At 41.7% G+C, this 18,302-nt stretch overlaps 1 protein-coding gene across 7 annotated transcripts in view; it reads right to left on the bottom strand.

Annotated features, from left to right (window-relative positions):
• The window catches only part of PPP6R2 (protein phosphatase 6 regulatory subunit 2), a 127,620-nt gene that overhangs the window by 40,605 nt on the left and 68,713 nt on the right, over positions 1-18,302 (bottom strand). For all 7 annotated transcript variants that reach the window (XM_036758844.1, XM_036758848.1, XM_036758842.1 and 4 more), the window contains one exon: positions 8,932-8,997. In XM_036758844.1, coding sequence (XP_036614739.1) covers positions 8,932-8,997 — 66 coding nt within the window. The remainder of the gene's footprint in view (positions 1-8,931; positions 8,998-18,302) is intronic.

The raw sequence follows: 18,302 nt of genomic DNA on the forward strand, positions 1-18,302 counted from the left end.
AGTTGGGGGTATCTTCTCATCTCTCTTCACTCTGGGTCCAATTCTGCTGGATTGTTACAAATTCTGTTACACTTACTTTTGCTTTGGGTGTGTCTTTTTCCTCTGTTTATATTGTTATGGTCTGTAGATTGGTTTTTTTGACTCTGTTTACCGTGCATCACGTTTCTCTATATTCATCATGTACACATTTCTCACAGCACTGGAATATTCCATTCCATTCAAGTACCACATTTTATTTACCCATGCCCCAAGCATCTACTTTGCTTCCAATTATTTGTTACCACAAAAAAGTGCCACAAATATTTTGGGGTATTTCAGGACTTTCTTCTTATCAATGACTTACTTGGGGAATAAGTTCAGTAATGGAATCTCTGGTTCAAAGGACATGGATATTTAAGTCACTTTTTTTGCGTACATCCAAACTGCTCTTTGAAATGGCTGTATCATTTCACAGATCCACTAACGACATATTAATATGCCTGTCACCCCACCATCCTCCCCACACTGGCAGTAGCCATTTGGGTCATCTTTGCCAATTTGCAGGGTGTGAAGTAAAACTTCAGGGTGGCTTTGATTGGCACTTTCTCTTATAATAATAAGAGAAAGTGATAAAAGATAATAGATAATAGTGATAATAATGATTGGAGCATTTTTTCATGTGGCTGCAGCTACTCTGCAGTTCTTCTTTGGAAACTATTCTTATCCTTTGACCACTTATCTAGTGAGGAATGGCTATTAATCTTACATATATAGTTGCTGTTTAAATATCTTGGATTGGGCAGCTAGGTGGCACAGCGAGTAGAGCACCGGCCCCAGAGTCAGGAGGATCCGAGTTCAAATCCGGCCTCAGACACTTGACACACTTATTAGCTGCGTGACCTTGGGTAAGTCACTTAACCCCAATTGCCCTGCCTTTCCCTCCCCCCCCCAAAAAGAAATATTTTGGACACCAAACCCTTATCGGAGAAATGTGATAGAGAGGTATTTTCCCCCTTGACCATTTCTCTTCTTATCCAGGTACATTAACTTTGGCCCTGCAGAAACTCTTAGGTTTCATGTAAGCAAAGTTATCTGTTCTATCTTTCGTGATTGGCTCAATCTCTAGTATGATCAAGAACACTTCTCTTGCCTGTAGCTGTGAGCGACATGGTCTGCATCTCAAAGAGTTCTTTAAATAGGATGATCTACATGTAAGAGGAAGGCTGTGTATGCATTCAGAATGTACTTCGGGATACGATGTGCAGGGTTGGAGTTTTTTCTCCTAGATAACTGCCATTTCCCACTTTATCAAGCACCGAGTCTACTGCTCCCGACCCTCCTTCGTTCAGTCTGTTCCAATGATTTATCTCCCTATTTTCAGCCGTGTCTGACTCCTCACAACCCCATCTAATGCTTTCCTGGCAAAGACACTGGAGCTGTTGGCCATTTCCTTCTCTCGCTCATTTTACAGATGAGGAAACTGAGGCAAACAGGATTAAGCAAGACTAGATTTGAATTCAGGAAGAGGTCTTCCCGACTCCAGCCTGGGCATTCCATCCACTGCAGCTGCTCTTTATAATCAATACCAGATAGTTTTGATAACTGCAGCTTTATAATATAGTTTGAGGTCTGGAAGTGCTATTCCCCCTTCATCCCTACTTCTTTTCATCATTTCCCTTGATATTCTAGATCTTTTGTATTTCCAAGTGAATTTTATTAGTTTATGAAATTGTATAATGTATATATGTATTATATAATGTATATAATACATTATATAATGTCTATAATGTATAATGTATTATAATGATAGTTTGATTGGCATAGTATTGAAAGTGTAAATTAACTTTGGTGGTATTTTTATTATAAAATTAGCATGGACCAACTATGCATTGAAGATTTACATTGTTCTTTATTTCTTTTAAGTTGTTCTTTATTTCTTTAAGGAGCATTTCATAACTGACTCCATACAAATCTTTTGTATATTTTATGCATTTTGTAGTTATTTGGAATGTGATTTTCTTTTCTGTTTTTTTGAGGGCTCATTTTATAGAGGGCAAATTTGCTAAAGCTAATAATTTAATAGTTAATTTAATAATTAAATTGTCTCAATCAGTATCTTTGCAGATTCCCTAGGGATTTATCCAAGTATACCATATCCAAATAAGGATAGTCTTTCATCTCCTCTTTACCTATCTTTATGCCTTTAATTTTTCTCTTATCAACGTTGCTACATTTCCAGAATGATATCAAATAATAATGAGAAGAATGGGCACCCTCACTTCACTCTTATATTTACCGGAAAGGGTTCTAGTGTATTCTGTTGCACACGATCCTTGGTTTTGGTTTTAGGTTGATGCTTTTTATGATGTTTAAAAAAAAAATCCATCTATGCCTATACTTCATAGGGTTTTTAGCATAAATGAGTGCTGTACTTTGTCAAAGGCTTTTTCTGCATCTATTAATTAAATGGTTTTGGATGTTTTGCTTTTTAATGTGATTATGTTGGTTGTTTTCCTCAAGTTGAGCCATCTCTGCATCCATGGTATAAATTCTACTTGTTCATAATAAATGATTTCTTGGCTAAATCATTGTAGTCTGCTAAACAGGATTTTGTTTAAAATTTTTTAGTCAATATTCATTAGTGGTATTGTTCTACAGCCTTTCCTTCTGTTTCCTCTTTCCCTAGTTTAGGTATTAGGACTATATTTGTCTCACAAGAAAAGTTTCTGGGAGGCTGCTTTATTTTTCACTTTTTGAGAATAATTTGTAAAGGATAAGTACTAATCGTCCTTTTAAAATTTGATAGAACTCTCCCGTGAATTCATCAAGACAAGGAGTTCCCTTCCCCACCCCCACTTTGGTAGCTACTTTACAGCTACATCTATTTCCTTTTCTGAGATTGAGTTATTTAAGAACTCTACCTGGTATTTTACATTTTTGAAGGTATTCCTCTTTTTGGTGTTTTTAGTAATGTTAGCATATAACTGTGTGGAATATGTTCCATTATTCCTTTAATTTCTTTAGATTTTTGATGCAATTTCAACTTGTTCATTTGCTATTTAAATGGTTTTATTTTTTGCCCTCCTCTTTTTGACCAGATTAGCTAAAGGTTTATCTATTTTATTAGTCTTTTCAAAGATCCAGTTTTTAATTTTAGTTTTCATTTGTTATTATTTTCTTCCAATTTACCTATTTCTCCTTTCCTTTTTAGTATGTCCTTTTTGTGCTTATTTTAGGTTTATTTGTTGGATTTCTAATTTTTAAAAATGCATATTCAGTTCATTAATCTTCTTTTTCTATTTTGTTAATGTATGTTTATAGGGATATTGCTTCAGCTGCACCTCAGAAATTTTACCTGTTTCATCATTATCATTTTCTTTTACATAAATTTTTCTATGATTTAGTTTTTGATCCACTCATCATTTGAGATTTCATCGTTAAGTCTCCATTTCAGTCTGTCTTTTGTTTGTGGTCCCTGAACCAAGGACCATCTCGTGCTATGGTTTGTAAAGGACATATTTACTATTTCTGGCTTTTTACATTTGCTTGTGCTATTTCTGCGCCCTGATACACGATCAATTTTTGTAAAAAGCTTCATGTAATGCAGAGAAATATGCATACTCGTTTGCAGTCCTACTCAGGAGCTACCATAATAAGTCTTTTAGTTCTAGTTTCTCCAACAATTTGTTGAGTTCCATATTTTTCCTTCTATCTTCCTATTAAATTATCCAAGTCCAAGATGTGGGTATTTTATTCTCTTGTCCCTATTGTTACCATCTATGTCTTCTTATAGCGCCATTAATGTTTCTTTTATGAATTTGGATACTAAGGAGTTTAGAGCGCGCACGTTTATCACTGATGTTGACTTGGCGTCTGTTCTTACTCATTTCAACTTGTTGTCTGTGCTACGTTCATTTCAGCCAGCTGTCATATCTTTGTTTATCCCCTTTTTATTTTTTGAATGTTTGTTTTTGCTTCGTCAGACAGTATGACTGCAACTTCTAATTTTTAGGATTCACTTGATACGTAGTAAATCTTTTCTGTCCCCTTCACTTTGTCTTGTTCCTTTGTTATTTAAACGCGTTCCTTGGAAGCGACGGATTACGGAGGTTCGCCTCCTCGCATCCAGTCTGTCACTGCTTCATTTCATCGGACTGTTTAATCCATTCACATTTAAAGCTAGGACAAAGAGCTTCTATTTTTCCTCCGTCTCTCTCTAATATAGCGCGGTCTTAGCTTAGGGGCCTGTTCCCAACAGCTTGCCTCCCCTCGCCCCCCGTTCCCCTTTCCCTTTAACTCCATTTTGTTTCCTGTGTTTATCCAGTTGTTTAGTTCTTCCGCTCTTTGTCTCCTCAGTCAGCGGATCTTCCTCCGCCTCTCTTCGCCTTAAACAAGTCCCTGTTTGTTAGTTTTTAAATTCTCTTTTCCGCGCTCCTTTCCAAGAGGATTTCTTTCACGCTCTTCACTATCCACCCTCAGTCTGTGGTTCAGGACCCACACGATTACCTAGTATCTCTTTATTCTCTGTATTCCTCATGAAATTAAAATTTCCAACCTATCTATTCCGGGTTCTACCCTCTAAGCAATTTCCGCCGCAGCCTTGTGGAGCTCGCCCTGTAGGTTCCATCTTGCCTCACTTCTTACAGCCGAGAGGACACCGACCCACGGCACCACCCCTCTCCTTCACACAGCTGATCACGCAGCCCTTCCCCCATCACCTTCCTTCTCCGTTTGTCTCAAAATCTCCTCCGTGAGTCCATTCCTTCCCACGCCCCCAGGTACCAGAAGCCTCCTGGACTCCCAACTCTCCCTCACGCTCCAAGGGCAAGTGGTCTTCTCAAGTACCAAGATCCGCCGGACAGTGCCGCCTCCCTTTACAGAACGTTTCTCTTTGTCCATAGGGTATTCATCAAAAGAACCTCCTCCCAGCCTCCCTTTCTACCGCTTTTCAATCTCTGCCCCACCCCCCACCCTGTCCCCTGCAGGCTCTTCTCTTCCTGAGAATCCCCAGAAGTCACCTTTCCCTCATTTGACTGAGGCACATCACACTCCCCTTTATCGCTCTACTGACCTCCCCTCCCCTGTCATGCACCTATTCTGCAATGTAGTCCCACAAAAAAAAAAAGTTCATCTCTAGGCTGGGCATTGCAAGGTTCTATCCACAGTGACCCAGGCCTGCCTCTTCACCGTTACCTCCACCTGACTTCTGCCTTCCCTCCAATCTCCGTGTATACCTTTAGAAAGAAGCCTCTTACTGGTCTCTCTGATGTCACTTGTTTGCTGTTGTTCATGGCATGCTCATTTATCCTTCCTGTGTTTCTGTTGAATAGGGTGTTGAAGAACAAATAAAATCTTCACATCTGGTTTTCTTGCTAAGAATGTTTCAAATGCCTCCTGATGCATTTATAGTTAAGCTCAGATCTTCAGAACACACTCCAATCCTTCCTTCACTTCCTGGCAGGTACACAACAGTCTTGTGTTATATGAATTTCCTTTCCTTTGTACTGGAAGGTCTTTCTCCTGGTTGCTTGAAGGACCTGTTGTTTCTGACTTAAGTTGTTAAAATTAATTGGTAGGGGTGTCTTGGAGTTTGCAACCTTCCTTCTGCATCTCTCAGAAGTGATCTTTGAACTCTTTCCATTGGTATTTCATTTTCTGCTTTCAGAAGCTCTAAGGAGTTTTCTTATATTATCACTTGCACTGTGGTGTTCACTTTTTGACTTCTCTTATTCTTCTGGGAGGTCCATAACCTTTAAACTGTCTCTATGCATCCCATCTTCATGAACAAGATGTTTTGTTTGGATAGACAGCACCTAGGCTGTCCTTCATTTCTGTGTATTTGCATTCCCAACCAACTATTCTCTCTTTGGTTTCTTTGGTGAGATTTGTCATCTCAGCTTCAAGGTTTTCTGTTCTGCCAATTATTTTTGCTGCGCAGGACATAAATTCTGCTCTCACAATTATCATTTTTCTTTTTAAACCACTCAGGAACAGCATGCTGTGGTTCTACATTCTCAAATTCTGTAGAGTTCTCTCTCTCATCGGATTTTTTTCCTTTGTTTTGCATTTACTACAAGTCATATATCTTTCTGTTATTAAAGTTTTCCCTGTTGATTTTATTTGCTTATGTTCAGGGTCTTTGAGTTTTCTTCTTCCTGAGATCTTCAGTCTTTTTTCCCCTTATTTTATTATTCACTTTCTGATTCACTCCCTTCTGACAGTGGTTTCCCTGGAAGATGGATCTCAAACCTCAGTTTCCTCTCACAGCAGGCGATTCATGGTTCACCAGCCTATGCTTCTGCCCCAAGTAATTTTCTTGAGAGGACAGAATTGGTCCCTATTGAGTGCTGGGCTCTTTCCCTCAGACTTAGTGGAGTATCACACAGCCACCTCCCCCCCCCCCCCCCGCCCCCACACTGCTCTGTCCTGTTCTCTCTGCTCCTCCGTTTTCTGGCCTAGCAGTCCAGAGAGCTGGTGCCACTGTTGCTGGGGATGATTTCCATCATTTGGAGTTTGGTCTCCAAGGCTCTAAGATGAGAGGGAAGTTAGAATATGAAATTCAGCACTACTTCAAGTCCAGACACATCCTTCCCTGTTTTCTTTCCTCCTGACTTTCCTGGAAAGTTCTGAATGCTGATGGGGTGCTGGCCATGGACCCAACAAATTTCCGCAGCCTGGAGCCCAGATTTCCAAGGCACTGGAACTGAGGTGTAGGGTTGGTTTTTGTTCCAAATCCATGGGTCAGGTCCTTGAGCCAGTTAACGTAATGTCGTTGCTAGCAATGTGGTGGGTGGTGGTGGAGGAGGTGCTGTATGAGCTCCAAGTAGGTGCAATGTCATGGGGTTTGCTTTTTTAACCTTCTTTTGGGTTCCAGGTGACCTAGACCCTAGAGATGATTGAAGTTCCTTGATCTTTGGGATGTAATTTCTATTTTGGTGAGACATGAGAGGTTGTGAGGAACAGAAAAATGTCTAGTCCTCAATCTTGCTGGTGGTCTGAGCCTGAATCCTATATTTTTTAGCTAGCATCAGGATCCGTGATATTCTTTAAACTCCAGGGACACATGTATACCTGTGGTCACTCACTGTGATGCTCTCCTACCTTCAGCGATTAACAGTCTCTTAGCTGCTGCAGTTCCCCAGGTTCCTGCTCTGATACCACACCACTCCTGTCTCTGTATCTTTTAGCCAAGCCCTACTTCAAGCATGTAAGCCTTTCTTGCAGGGATAAATTACTGTGGTGAGAACAGCAGAAAGAAACAGGAACCACACAACCTAAAAGAACTGAATTCACCTCCTCAGTGGTGGCTATGGAAATGACCAGATTTTAGACTGCCTCCAAATGGTCATTCAAAAAGTATCCCCTAAATCCAAGGACAGTCTTTGTAGCATCGTGTATACGTGATGTTGGGCAGAGAAAGCGTGCACAGAAAAGACAGCATGTAGATGGGCCTAAAACAGATTTTGGAGGCAAAGACCTGAATTTAAGTCCCAGATCCAAAAACCAAGAGCTGTATGCCATCAAGGGTCTCTCAGTTTAGCTTCTCTACGCCTGAGCTGGCTCCTCTGTGAAATGGGCATCATCCCTGCACTGGGTCCTTCACAAGGCTGTTGTTGTCAGCACTGTGGGCTACTGTCACTTTCTGCCCCCAGAGATCTCCTGGCAAAGTTGGATAAAACCACACAGGCCAATTCCACTGCTCCTCTTCTTCACACTCTCCACGTGGCCTTGTGTCACCTCTAGAGGGCTAGGGCACACAGGCTCTAGCTTTACCATACATACCACAAGAACAAGACTGAAGGAAAACTTAAGAAACTACTTGAGAAAATAAGAGCCACTAGGCTGAGATGGGTTTTTAAAATTGTTTTGTTTTGTCTCATTTTTATCTGCCAAGTAATTGAAGCAGTTCAAGGGACCAGGGTAAACCTAGAGAAGACTCAGACAGACCAGATAGCCATCTTCGAGTATCTGAAAAGCTGTCAGGGGAAAATGTTGTCAGACTTGACCCGACTGGCTTCAAAGGGCACAATGAGAAGTGAGTTGGTGAAATCTTCAGAGTCTGATTTAGGCTTAATGCCAGGAAAGCCTCCTTACCAAGCAAATGGACTGCCTCAGGACACAGCAGATCTTCACATAAAGTCTGGATACCACTTTTTGGGGAGGTTCTAGTAGGGATTCCTTTGGAGGGTGGCCCCCTCCAATCCTTCCAGTTTTGTGATACTAACTGTTGCATAAGGCCAAAGGAAGGCAGCCAACAGAATTAATCAATTGATTTTAACTTCAGTAAAATTCAGCAGATGTTGTTTGGGTCTTTTCCAAAAGGCCTGTCGGTCTCCATTCTCAATGCTGCAAACAGAAAAGGGGAGCCTGGAAGTCCTTCTGAACCACTCTCCAATGTGGAACGCCACCTGAACCTGCCCAAACATGAAAGCCTAGGAGTCAGTTCAAGGCAGGATTCCAATGACTCTCTGAGTCAGGAGCAGAGGCCACAGACATGAAGATGTGGGGCGGCTGCCATGCCCCCAGTCTCCCAAACTCACCAGCAGCTCCACTTTCCAGTCTCTTAGGACAAGAAGCGGAGTCCTCTGATTCCGGCCATTCAAGGTTGACAGCAGATGCTCTAAAGTGACCAATACTACAGAAAGACCCTTTAGGCCACATCCCATTCACTGGAGCACAGCGCAGGACTCAGGCCAGGCAAGGAGTAATGTGGTTATAAGACACACAGACTAAGCAGTCTCGGAGCGCACGGGAATACCCTGCAATCTACCCAAAGAGGCTAGACCACTCAACAGCTACAACTGGAGTGTGGGTGAGCCCAAGGCCCTCACACCTCTCTCTAAGGGTTGGTGGGGGGGGCAGGGGAGGGGAGCTGTGGGATGGTGATGAAGAGGGGGAGGGGGATGGAGAGGTGGGATGGCAAGCAGCCCAGGCTTTGGGCTTCCTACTCACATCTTCATCCTGGCTTGAGTGGATCAGCTCTACAAGCCTCTCAATGATGTTCTCTTCATTCAGCCACTGAAAATTAAGAAGAAGGCCTTGGGTTACATGTTTGCACCAAAAAAACCAGGCCCTATATGCCAGAAGCTTCCAAAAGAGACCACATGGTACACTGGAAAGAGTTCTGGATTGGACACAGAGGACGTGAGTTCAAATCCTGTCTCTGCCACAAACTACATGGGTGACTGTAGTCAAATCACTTAATCTCTCTGGGACTCGGTTTTCTCATATGTAAAATAAAGGATCAGACCTCTTTTAAATTCCCTTCAACTTTCAGCTCTACAGTTGTGATCTCGCAATATATTATGTTACATGTACACAGAGAAATAACTAACATGTAACTGAGGAGGGGGGGAGACAAAGAGAGGAAAAAGACAGAGACCGAGAGAGACAGAGAAAGAGAGAAAAGGAGAGAGACAGAGAAAGAGGGAGAGAGAGGAGAGACAGAGAGAAGAGAGAGAGATAGAGAGGGAGAAAGAGGAGAGAGACAGAGAGACAGGGAGAGAGAGAGAGATGAAGAGAAAGAGATCAAGAAAGAGACAGACAGAGAGAGAGAGAGAGAGAGAGAGAGAGAGGGAGGGAGGGAGGGAGATGTCCTGAAAACTCAGAGAAAAGAGGATATCAAGGAGAGGGTGATCCACACTGAGAAGAGAAAAAACAGAGACACAAAGATAGAAGAGAGAAACAGAGAGGAGAGAAAGAGAGAAGAAAGAGAGGAGAGGGAAACAGACAGAGAGGGAAGATAGAGACAAAGAGACACAGAGAGAGACAGAGAGGAGATAAAGACCTGGAGAGAGACAAAGAGACAGAGATGGGGGTGGGGGAGGGGAGAGGGGAAGATAGGAGAAGGAAGAGAGGAGGGGAAGACAGTGACAGAGACCCAAAGAGAGAAGATAGAGACAAAGAAATACTGTGAGAGAGAAAGAAAAGAAAGAGAGGAGAGCCTGAGAGACTGAGGAGAAAAGCAAAGAGAGACACAGAGAGGGCAAGGAGAGAGAGCACAAGAAAAGAATATGTCAGGACAGGCTTCTTTCTTATAATTTATTTACCTTTAACATGCATTTTTTAAAAATTTTGAGTCAGGTTGGATTTCCAAGAAGAGGAAGCACCTGAGCTGAACCTTGAAGGAGACTAAAAATATAAAACCATTTTAGGCATGAGGGACAGCTTGGGTAAAGGCAAGGAGGTGGGAGATGGATGCCAAAGCTCAGGAAACAGCAAGGCAGCCAATTTGGCTGGAAAGTCACATGCAGTGAGGAGAGTAATGGGAAATAAATAAAATATAATGAGATGAACATTTCCCCTTTCAAAAATTTTCTTGCAGTCTGACGTTCCCTTAATCTATTTATTCCAATTCAGTTCAAACCGACTCTTCTTAGCACTCATTAAACTTTCTTTTTTTTTTTGAAAACAATATGTAATATTTATTATATAGGTTTTCTTTTTTTTTTTTTATAAATTTCTTTATTTATTTTTAGTTTACCACGCACAGTTCTACATAGTTTTGAGTTCCAGTTTTTCTCCCCTCCCTCCCCCATCCCTCCCCAAGACGGCATGAAGTCTCATATAACTGTCATGTATAACTTCGCATTGAATTAATTTATGCACTAGTCAAGTCGTGTTTCTTGAAATGCAAATTTATTGTTTTATATTCAATCCTTTCTTTTTTTGTTTTTTTAATTTATTTAATATTTTTAGTTTTCAGCATTGATTTTCACAAGAGTTTGAATTATGAATTTTCTCCCCATTTCTACCCTCCCCCCCACTCCAAGATGGCATATATTCTGATTGCCTCATTCCCCAGTCAGCCCTCCCTTTTGTCACCCCACTCCCCTCCCATCCCCTTTTGTCTTATTTTCTTTTAGGGTAAGATAAATTCCTATGCCCCACTGCCTTTATATCTTATTTCCTAGTTGCATGCAAAAACTTTCTTTTTTGAACATCTGTTTTTAAAACTTTGAGTTCCAAATTCTCTCCCCTCTTCCCTCCCTACCCACCCTCCCTAAGAAGGCAAGCAATTCAACATAGGCCACACATGTATCATTATGTAAAACCCTTCCACAATACTCACGTTGCGAAAGACTAACTATATTTTGCTCCTTCCTATTCTATCCTACTTTATTCAATTTTCTCCCTTGACCCTGTCCCTTTTCGAAAGTGTTCGTTTTTGATTACCTCATCCCCCTATCTGCCCTCCTTTCTGTTGTCCCCCCTTTTTATCTCCTTCCTCCTTCTTTCCTGTGGGGTAAGATACCCAATTGAGTGTGTATGTTGTTCCATCCTCAGGTCAAATCCCATGAGAGCAAGATTCACTCATTCCCCCTTATCTGCCCCCTCTTCCCTTCCTACAGAAATGCTTTTTCTTGCCATTTTTATGTGAGATAATTTACCCCATTCTATCTCTGCCTTTCTCCCTCTCTCAATATATTCCTCTCCCATCCCTTAATTTTATTTTTTTTAGATATCATCCCTTCATATATTCAACTCACCCTGTGCCCTCTGTCTATAAAATATATTCCCTTCACCTACCCTAATACTGAGGTCTCATGAATTATACACATCATCTTTCCATGTAGGAATGTAAACAAAACAGTTCAACTAAATCCCTTATGATTTCTCTTTCTTGTTTACCTTTTCATGCTTCTCTTGATTCTTGTGTTTGAAAGTCAATTTTTCTATTCAGCTCTGGTCTTTTCAATGAGAAAGCTTGAAAGTCCTCTATTTTATTGCAAACCCATATTTTGCCTTGGAGCATTATACTCAGTTTTGTTGGGTAAGTGATTCTTGGTTTTAATCCTAGCTCCTTTGACCTCCAGAATATCATATTCCAAGCCCTTCAATCCCTTAATGCAGAAGCTGCTAGATCCTGTGTTATCCTGATTGTGTTTCCACAATACTCAAATTGTTTCTTTCCGGCTGCTTGCAGTATTTTCTCCCTCCTTGATCTGGGAGCTCTGGAATTTGGCGACAATATTTCTAGGAGTTTTCTTTTTGGGATCTTTTTCAGGAGGCGATCAGTAGATATTTTACCCTCTGGCTCTAGAATATCAGGGCAGTTCTCCTTAATAATTTCTTGAAAGATGATATCTAGGCTCTTTTTCTGATCATGGCTTTCAGGTAATTTTTAAATTATCTCTCCTGGATCTATTTTCCAGGTCAGTGGTTTTTCCAATGAGATAGTTCACATTGTCTTCCATTTTTTCATTCCTTTGGTTCTGTTTTATAATATCTTGATTTCTCATAAAGTCACTAGCTTCCACTTGCTCCAATCTAATTTTTAAGGCAGTATTTTCTTCAGTGGTCTTTTGGATCTCCTTTTCCATTTGGCTAATTCTGCTTTTCAAGGCATTCTTCTCCTCATTGGCTTTTTGCAGCTCTTTTGCCGTTTGAGTTAGTCTATTTTTTAAGGTGTTGTTTTCTTCCGTATTTTTTGGGGTCTCCTTTAGCAAGTCATTGACTTGTTTTCATGGTTTTCTTGCATCACTCTCATTTCTCCTCCCAATTTTTCCTCTATTTCTCTAACTTGCTTTTCCAAATCCTTTTTGAGCTCTTCCATGGCCTGAGACCAGTTCATGTTTTTCTTGGAGGCTTTTGATGTAGGCTCTTTGACTTTGTTGACCTCTTCTGGCTGTATGTTTTGATCTTCTTTGTCCCCAAAGAAAGATTCTAAAGTCTGAGTCTGAATCTGAGTCCATTTTCGCTGCCTGGCCATTTTGCCAGCCAACTTACTTGATCCTTGAGTTTTTCGTCAGGGTATGACTGCTTGTAGAGTAGAGAGTACTTTGTCCCAAGCTCGGGGGGCTGCGCTGTTGTTTTCAGAGCTATTTCTACACAGCAAGCTCTGCCACACCAGCGCTACTCCTCCCCCAAGAACCACCAACCTGGAGAGGACTCAAATCTAAGCTGGCTCTGCACTCCTGCTCAGATCCACCACTTAATTCCTCCCACCAGGTGGGCCTGGGGCTGGAAGTAACTGCAGCTGTAGCTCTGTAAGCAGCCTCAGAGCTGCATCACCTCCGCTGCTCCCAGGACAGTGGCCAAACTGCAAACTCCTTCCACTCTGTCCCAGCAAATTTTCCCACTAATCTTCTCTGTTGTCTTTGGTGTTTGTGGGTTGAGAAGTCTGGTAACTGCCATAGCTCACTGATTCAGGGTGCTAGGGACTGTTTTGCCTAGCTCCTGGTCTGGCTGGCCCAGGCACGGCCCAGGCTGGGCTCTGCTCTCTCTATTCCGAGGTCCTTGCGACAGACCTTACCCAGCGACCATCCATCCAGGCTGTTCTGGGCTGAAGCCCTGCTTCCCTCTGCTATTTTGTGGGTTCTGCAGCTCTAGAATTTGTTCAGAGCCATTTTTTATAGGAGTTTGGAGGGACCTCGGGGGGAGCTCATGCAAGTCCCTGCTTTCCAGTCGCCATCTTGGCTCTGCCCCAACTCTCAGATTTTCACTGCCACAGATAAACAGAGCTGTGTTGTTTTGGGTTTTTTCTACCATTTGCACTTCCAATGAGCAGTTAATCTGCTCTTTCAACAAGGTAAAATTCCTCTGCTTTTTGATGACTTCAAACCCCCATTAGAATATCCTTTCATAAAATGTAAAGCTTTTGCTTGAATCTTTTACAGGGCTGAGAAAGGGTTTCCATCCATGAAGCAGCAAATGGTCTTTCTAATGGCTCTGGGACATCACTCCTTCTGTATGTCCATTTTAAGTCATAATACTTTACCATCACTGTTTTCTTTTCAATAGATGCACCATTACTGAAAATGGCATGAATGGCTGTTTACAGCATGTGAAAAGAACTGGTGATGTTGTTTATTCATACACCACTTAAAAGGGTAAATATAGCATTAGCAAAAAAGAGATGCACCGAGGGGATCTGGCCTAGCACAAACGGCTAATGCCCAAAATGGATGTCAGCCTTCCCTGGGCTTCCTCCATCCACACCCCTGACCCAGATCTGTGCTTGATCTGAGACCAGGTTCTGACGTTCTCGTCAGTGACATACGTGAAGCTGGAAAAGAGAATTAACACACGGCCACCCTGGCTAGACTCTCCTACAGTGGATGCATCCCTATGAGATCCTGTGGGGCGTTCCAGATCTGACTCGTGGTCTTTGTTTTCATCCCTACCCCTGCTCTCATTCCTGGAGCCTTCAGATTACAGGCTGATGTCCTTCAAATGTGCAAGCTTCCCAGGATCTGCACTTTCCCTTTATTTCGGCCACAAAGGTATATGGAAGTTGGTCTCCAGCCACCCCGCCCTCCCCAAGTTCAGGAAGCCAAGGATGTAATCAAAGTTGAAGGACTAGATGAAAATGAGGTGTTAAAGCTAACCGCAAAAATTCAACCCCTTTCTAGTACAAACAAATCCCTTGATTTAATCATTAGAAAGGAGCCTAACTTGGCCTAGCTGAACAGTTCAAGAGTCTGGTGGTTCAAGTTGGTCCAAGTTGGTCCAAGCAGGAGACAGCAATTAAGGAATAATGGAGCTTCCAGAAGCTGGAGGAGGGAAGACCCTGAGAAAAGACATCCCAGGCAGAGGCAGCCATCATAAGAAGTGAGGGCCAGAACTCTGGCAGTGAAGCTTTGAGAGCTGACTGGGCATCAGATGTGTTTGGAAAGATGCTGAATCACTGACAATCCACAGGATAATATAATTCTATATTTCCTTTCTCCCTTTGGACTCCAGCATGGAAGCCTGAGACCTTTTACCTCTTGGCATGGGGAAAATCTATTTACCCTTCTTGTTTCAAACATTTACTTTATCCTTATAAACAGTGTTAACCACAGACATTTGCTAGTCTGGGTGTACTTACTGCAAATACAGTTTGAAGGAAGCAACTGGCAAGGGGGAACAACCCTGAGAAAACAGAGAGATAGATTTAACAATGAAGTGTTTTGCCAGAGCTATATCTGGCTGGGGGCTCAGAGCTAAAAATAGAACTGTATATTCTTTATTACAACTTTCCAGGCAAAAAGAGACTGTTTACACTGGGAAGCCCATCTAGACAATGAGTCAGTAATGGGGATGGGAGATGGGGGGCCAAGAGGGTGTGAGTTGTAAATAAGAGTAGAAGAATAACCTTGGTCACCTCCCCCTCCCCCCACCCCACTACCACTGTTCCATAGGGCTGGTCATACAAATGTTCCACCTCTACAATCCTTTACTCTGAAATTCCTCTATCTTCCCATACCCTCCTGATGTCCCATCTCTCACTGTCCCTTATGCCTCCAGCCGCTATGCCTCTCCCTGCTTTTCCAGACCATCTCCCTTGTTCTGCCTTTACTCTGCCTAGATCAAGATCTTCACCCTATAGTTAACCAGGTCAATTTTACACTATCTTCTACCCTTCAGTCCCTAACTTCCTTGTTACTGGATTAGTCTTACCATCTGCCTCCTCCATTTTTACTTATGTGCTGCTGAATGCAGATGGCAGAAATCTCATAAAATTGTGCTAAATGGGACCACTACAAATTTATGCTACAGAAATCTCAAATGGACTTTCAGTGCTGCACACCAAATTGTTTACCTTTCCCTGACTGACCATCATACTCCAAGGCTCTGTCCTGGGCCTTCGTCTCTTCTCCTGGTACAGTATTTGGCTTGGTGACCTCATCAGCTCCCACGGTTTCAATGACCATCTCTTTGCTCTCAAATCTATTTGTCTAGCCCTGACCTCTCTCCCAATCATTAGTCCTGTATCTCCAACTGCCTTTTAGACGCTTCAAGTTAGAAACATCTTAAATACATGTCCACAACCAAACTTATCTTTCCTTGCAAATTCTCCCCTCTTCCTAACTTCCTTGTTCCTATTACCATCCTCTCAGTCACCCAGGCTCACGATCTAAGCTTCCTTGGTGCCTCCCTCTCTTATTCCCATGGCCAATCAGTGGCTGAGCCCTGTCATTTCTACTATCATGACATGTCTTCTATATGCCCCCTTCTCTCCTTGCCGATGCAACAACCACTCCAGTGCAATCCTTCAGTACCTCACAATTGGCCTATTGAAATAGCCTTCCGGTTGGTCTCCCTGACTCCACTACAATTCCTCTTCCACTCAAGCATCAAATCGAACCTCTTCAAATGCAGGTCTGGCTATGTCACACCCAACCCTCCCCTTAAGCCAGTCTGATGCCAAGACTATCCCTTCACTCTCCACCTGACTCTAAAGTTTTTTTTTTTCATTTTTCATTGTATTTCTTAAATTTGTCATTTTGTAGGGTCCTGATGCTTTCAATGTGCCATAATTTATGCAGCTATTTTCCAAATATACATTATTCCCAGGGATTTTTACTTTTCTGGTTTCATTTTGTTTTGATATTTCAAATAAATCATCTCTAAGTCCATCATTAGGATATGGCACAGTAATGTAATAATTACTGGGTCATCAGCTTCCTGAATCTCATTGTACACTGCCAGACTGCTCTCCAGGAAATGCAGGCCAGTTACAGTCCTGTTAACAATGGAATAGAAAATCTCTTTCCCCAAAGCTAATGAAAATAACAAAAATTTAAATTCTTGCTATTTCTGCCAATTGAATGCTGATTAGTGAGGAGAGTAAACAACATTTTAGGTAATTTTTTTTGACACTGCTTCCCAATCTTGCTTAGACTGAAAGTGTACTTGAGCCAGAACTGGCTGTTCCCCACACCTGGAATACCGTGCCTCCTCACCCCCACCTCTGAGCTTCCATCACTACTGGGCTCAAACCTCCCTTTCCATAGGATACCTTCCTCAGTCACCCCAGTTGCTATAATACCTTTTCCTCCCAGTGTTCGTTCTCTGTCTCTCTCTCTCTCTCTCTCTCTCTCTCTCTCTCTCTCTCTCTCTCTCTGTCCCCCTCCTGGTTGTGTCTCTCCATTTGAATGTAAGTTCCTTGAAAGGAGAATTTTTTTTTTTGCCTTTCTTTAGATCTCCAATACTTAGCACAATGCCAAGCATATATTAAGTGTTTAATAAATGTTTGCTCCAAAGACTTATATAAACTGATGCTGAGTGAGGGGAGCAGAACCAGGAGATCAGTATACTCAATTACAGACACACGGTATCTGCATCCAAGAGACTCATGATGGAAAAAGCTGTGCACATCCAGAGAAAGAATCACAGAGTCTGAATGCAGATGGAGGCAGACTATTTGCTCTCTTTTTTCTTCCTTCTTTTTTGCTTTCAATTCCTCTTTCTCATGATTTATTCCATTAGTTATAATTCTTCTTTACAACTGGACTATTATGCAATTAAGTTCAATGAGAAGGTATGTGTAGAACCTATATCGGATCACATGTCATCTTGGGGAGGTGCAGGGAGGAGAGGGAGGGAAACAAAACTTAGAACTCAAAAACTTGTGGAACTGAGTGTTGTAAACTAAAAATAAAAAATAAATTTAGAAAAATGTTTGCTCCGGGGCAGCTACATGACCCAGTGAACAGGGCACTGGCCCTGGAGTGAGGAGGACCTGTGTTCAGATCTGGCCTATTTGACACTTATTAGTTATGTGACCCTGGGCAAGTCACTTAACCCTGAATGTCTGCCCCCCCCCCCAAAACAGGCTCTGAACTGTATGTACACAGTAGACTAATTTTTCTACCTTGCCCGACAGGAAAATAAAAAGGAAGGGAACAAGAGAAGGGGTAAGGGGGTGATAGAAGGGACGGTCAATTGAAGGAAGGGGTAGTCAGAATGCATGGTGTCCTGGGGCAGAAGAGGGGACAGATGGGGAGAAAATTCGGAATTCAAAATCTTGTGGAAATGAATGTTGAAAACTGAAAATAAATAAATTTAAAAGTCAAAAATGTTTGCACCCTCACTGTTGATTTCTCAATATTTAGAAATAAATCTGTATATTTGAGCAATTACTTTTTAAAAATTAGCATTTAGTAGCATTTTCTTGTAACTCAGTCTCACTCTGGGGCTATTTGCTGGGCCGCTTGTTATTGGTCTGATTTCTCCAAACATTCGAACTGCTTCTTTTATTAATGCTGTCATTTTATATTTTTTAAGTTATCAGTTTAGAGTCTCAAAATTTATTAACACAGAGTTATGCAGAGTACTCTCTGAAAACTTTGTAGATTTCTTTTGCCCATGTTGTGATCTCTTCTCACTAGTTTCTAATACTTATAATTTGGGCTTTCTCTGCTTTTTTTCCCCCAAAATTATATTAGTGAATTTTAAAATCAGGATCATCACTTGTAACGTTAGACTTCATAAAGTATCTTAGAGAGTTAGATTGTAAGTTTTTTCATGTCAGAGACCTGTGGATCCTATTTGCATAGTGCCATTTGTTTCCAATAATTCTAGGTCAGAAACTAGCTATTCAGAGAATTAGAAAT

Source organism: Trichosurus vulpecula, chromosome 5, assembly GCF_011100635.1.
Source record: "Trichosurus vulpecula isolate mTriVul1 chromosome 5, mTriVul1.pri, whole genome shotgun sequence".
Classification (NCBI taxonomy): Eukaryota; Metazoa; Chordata; class Mammalia; order Diprotodontia; family Phalangeridae; genus Trichosurus; species Trichosurus vulpecula.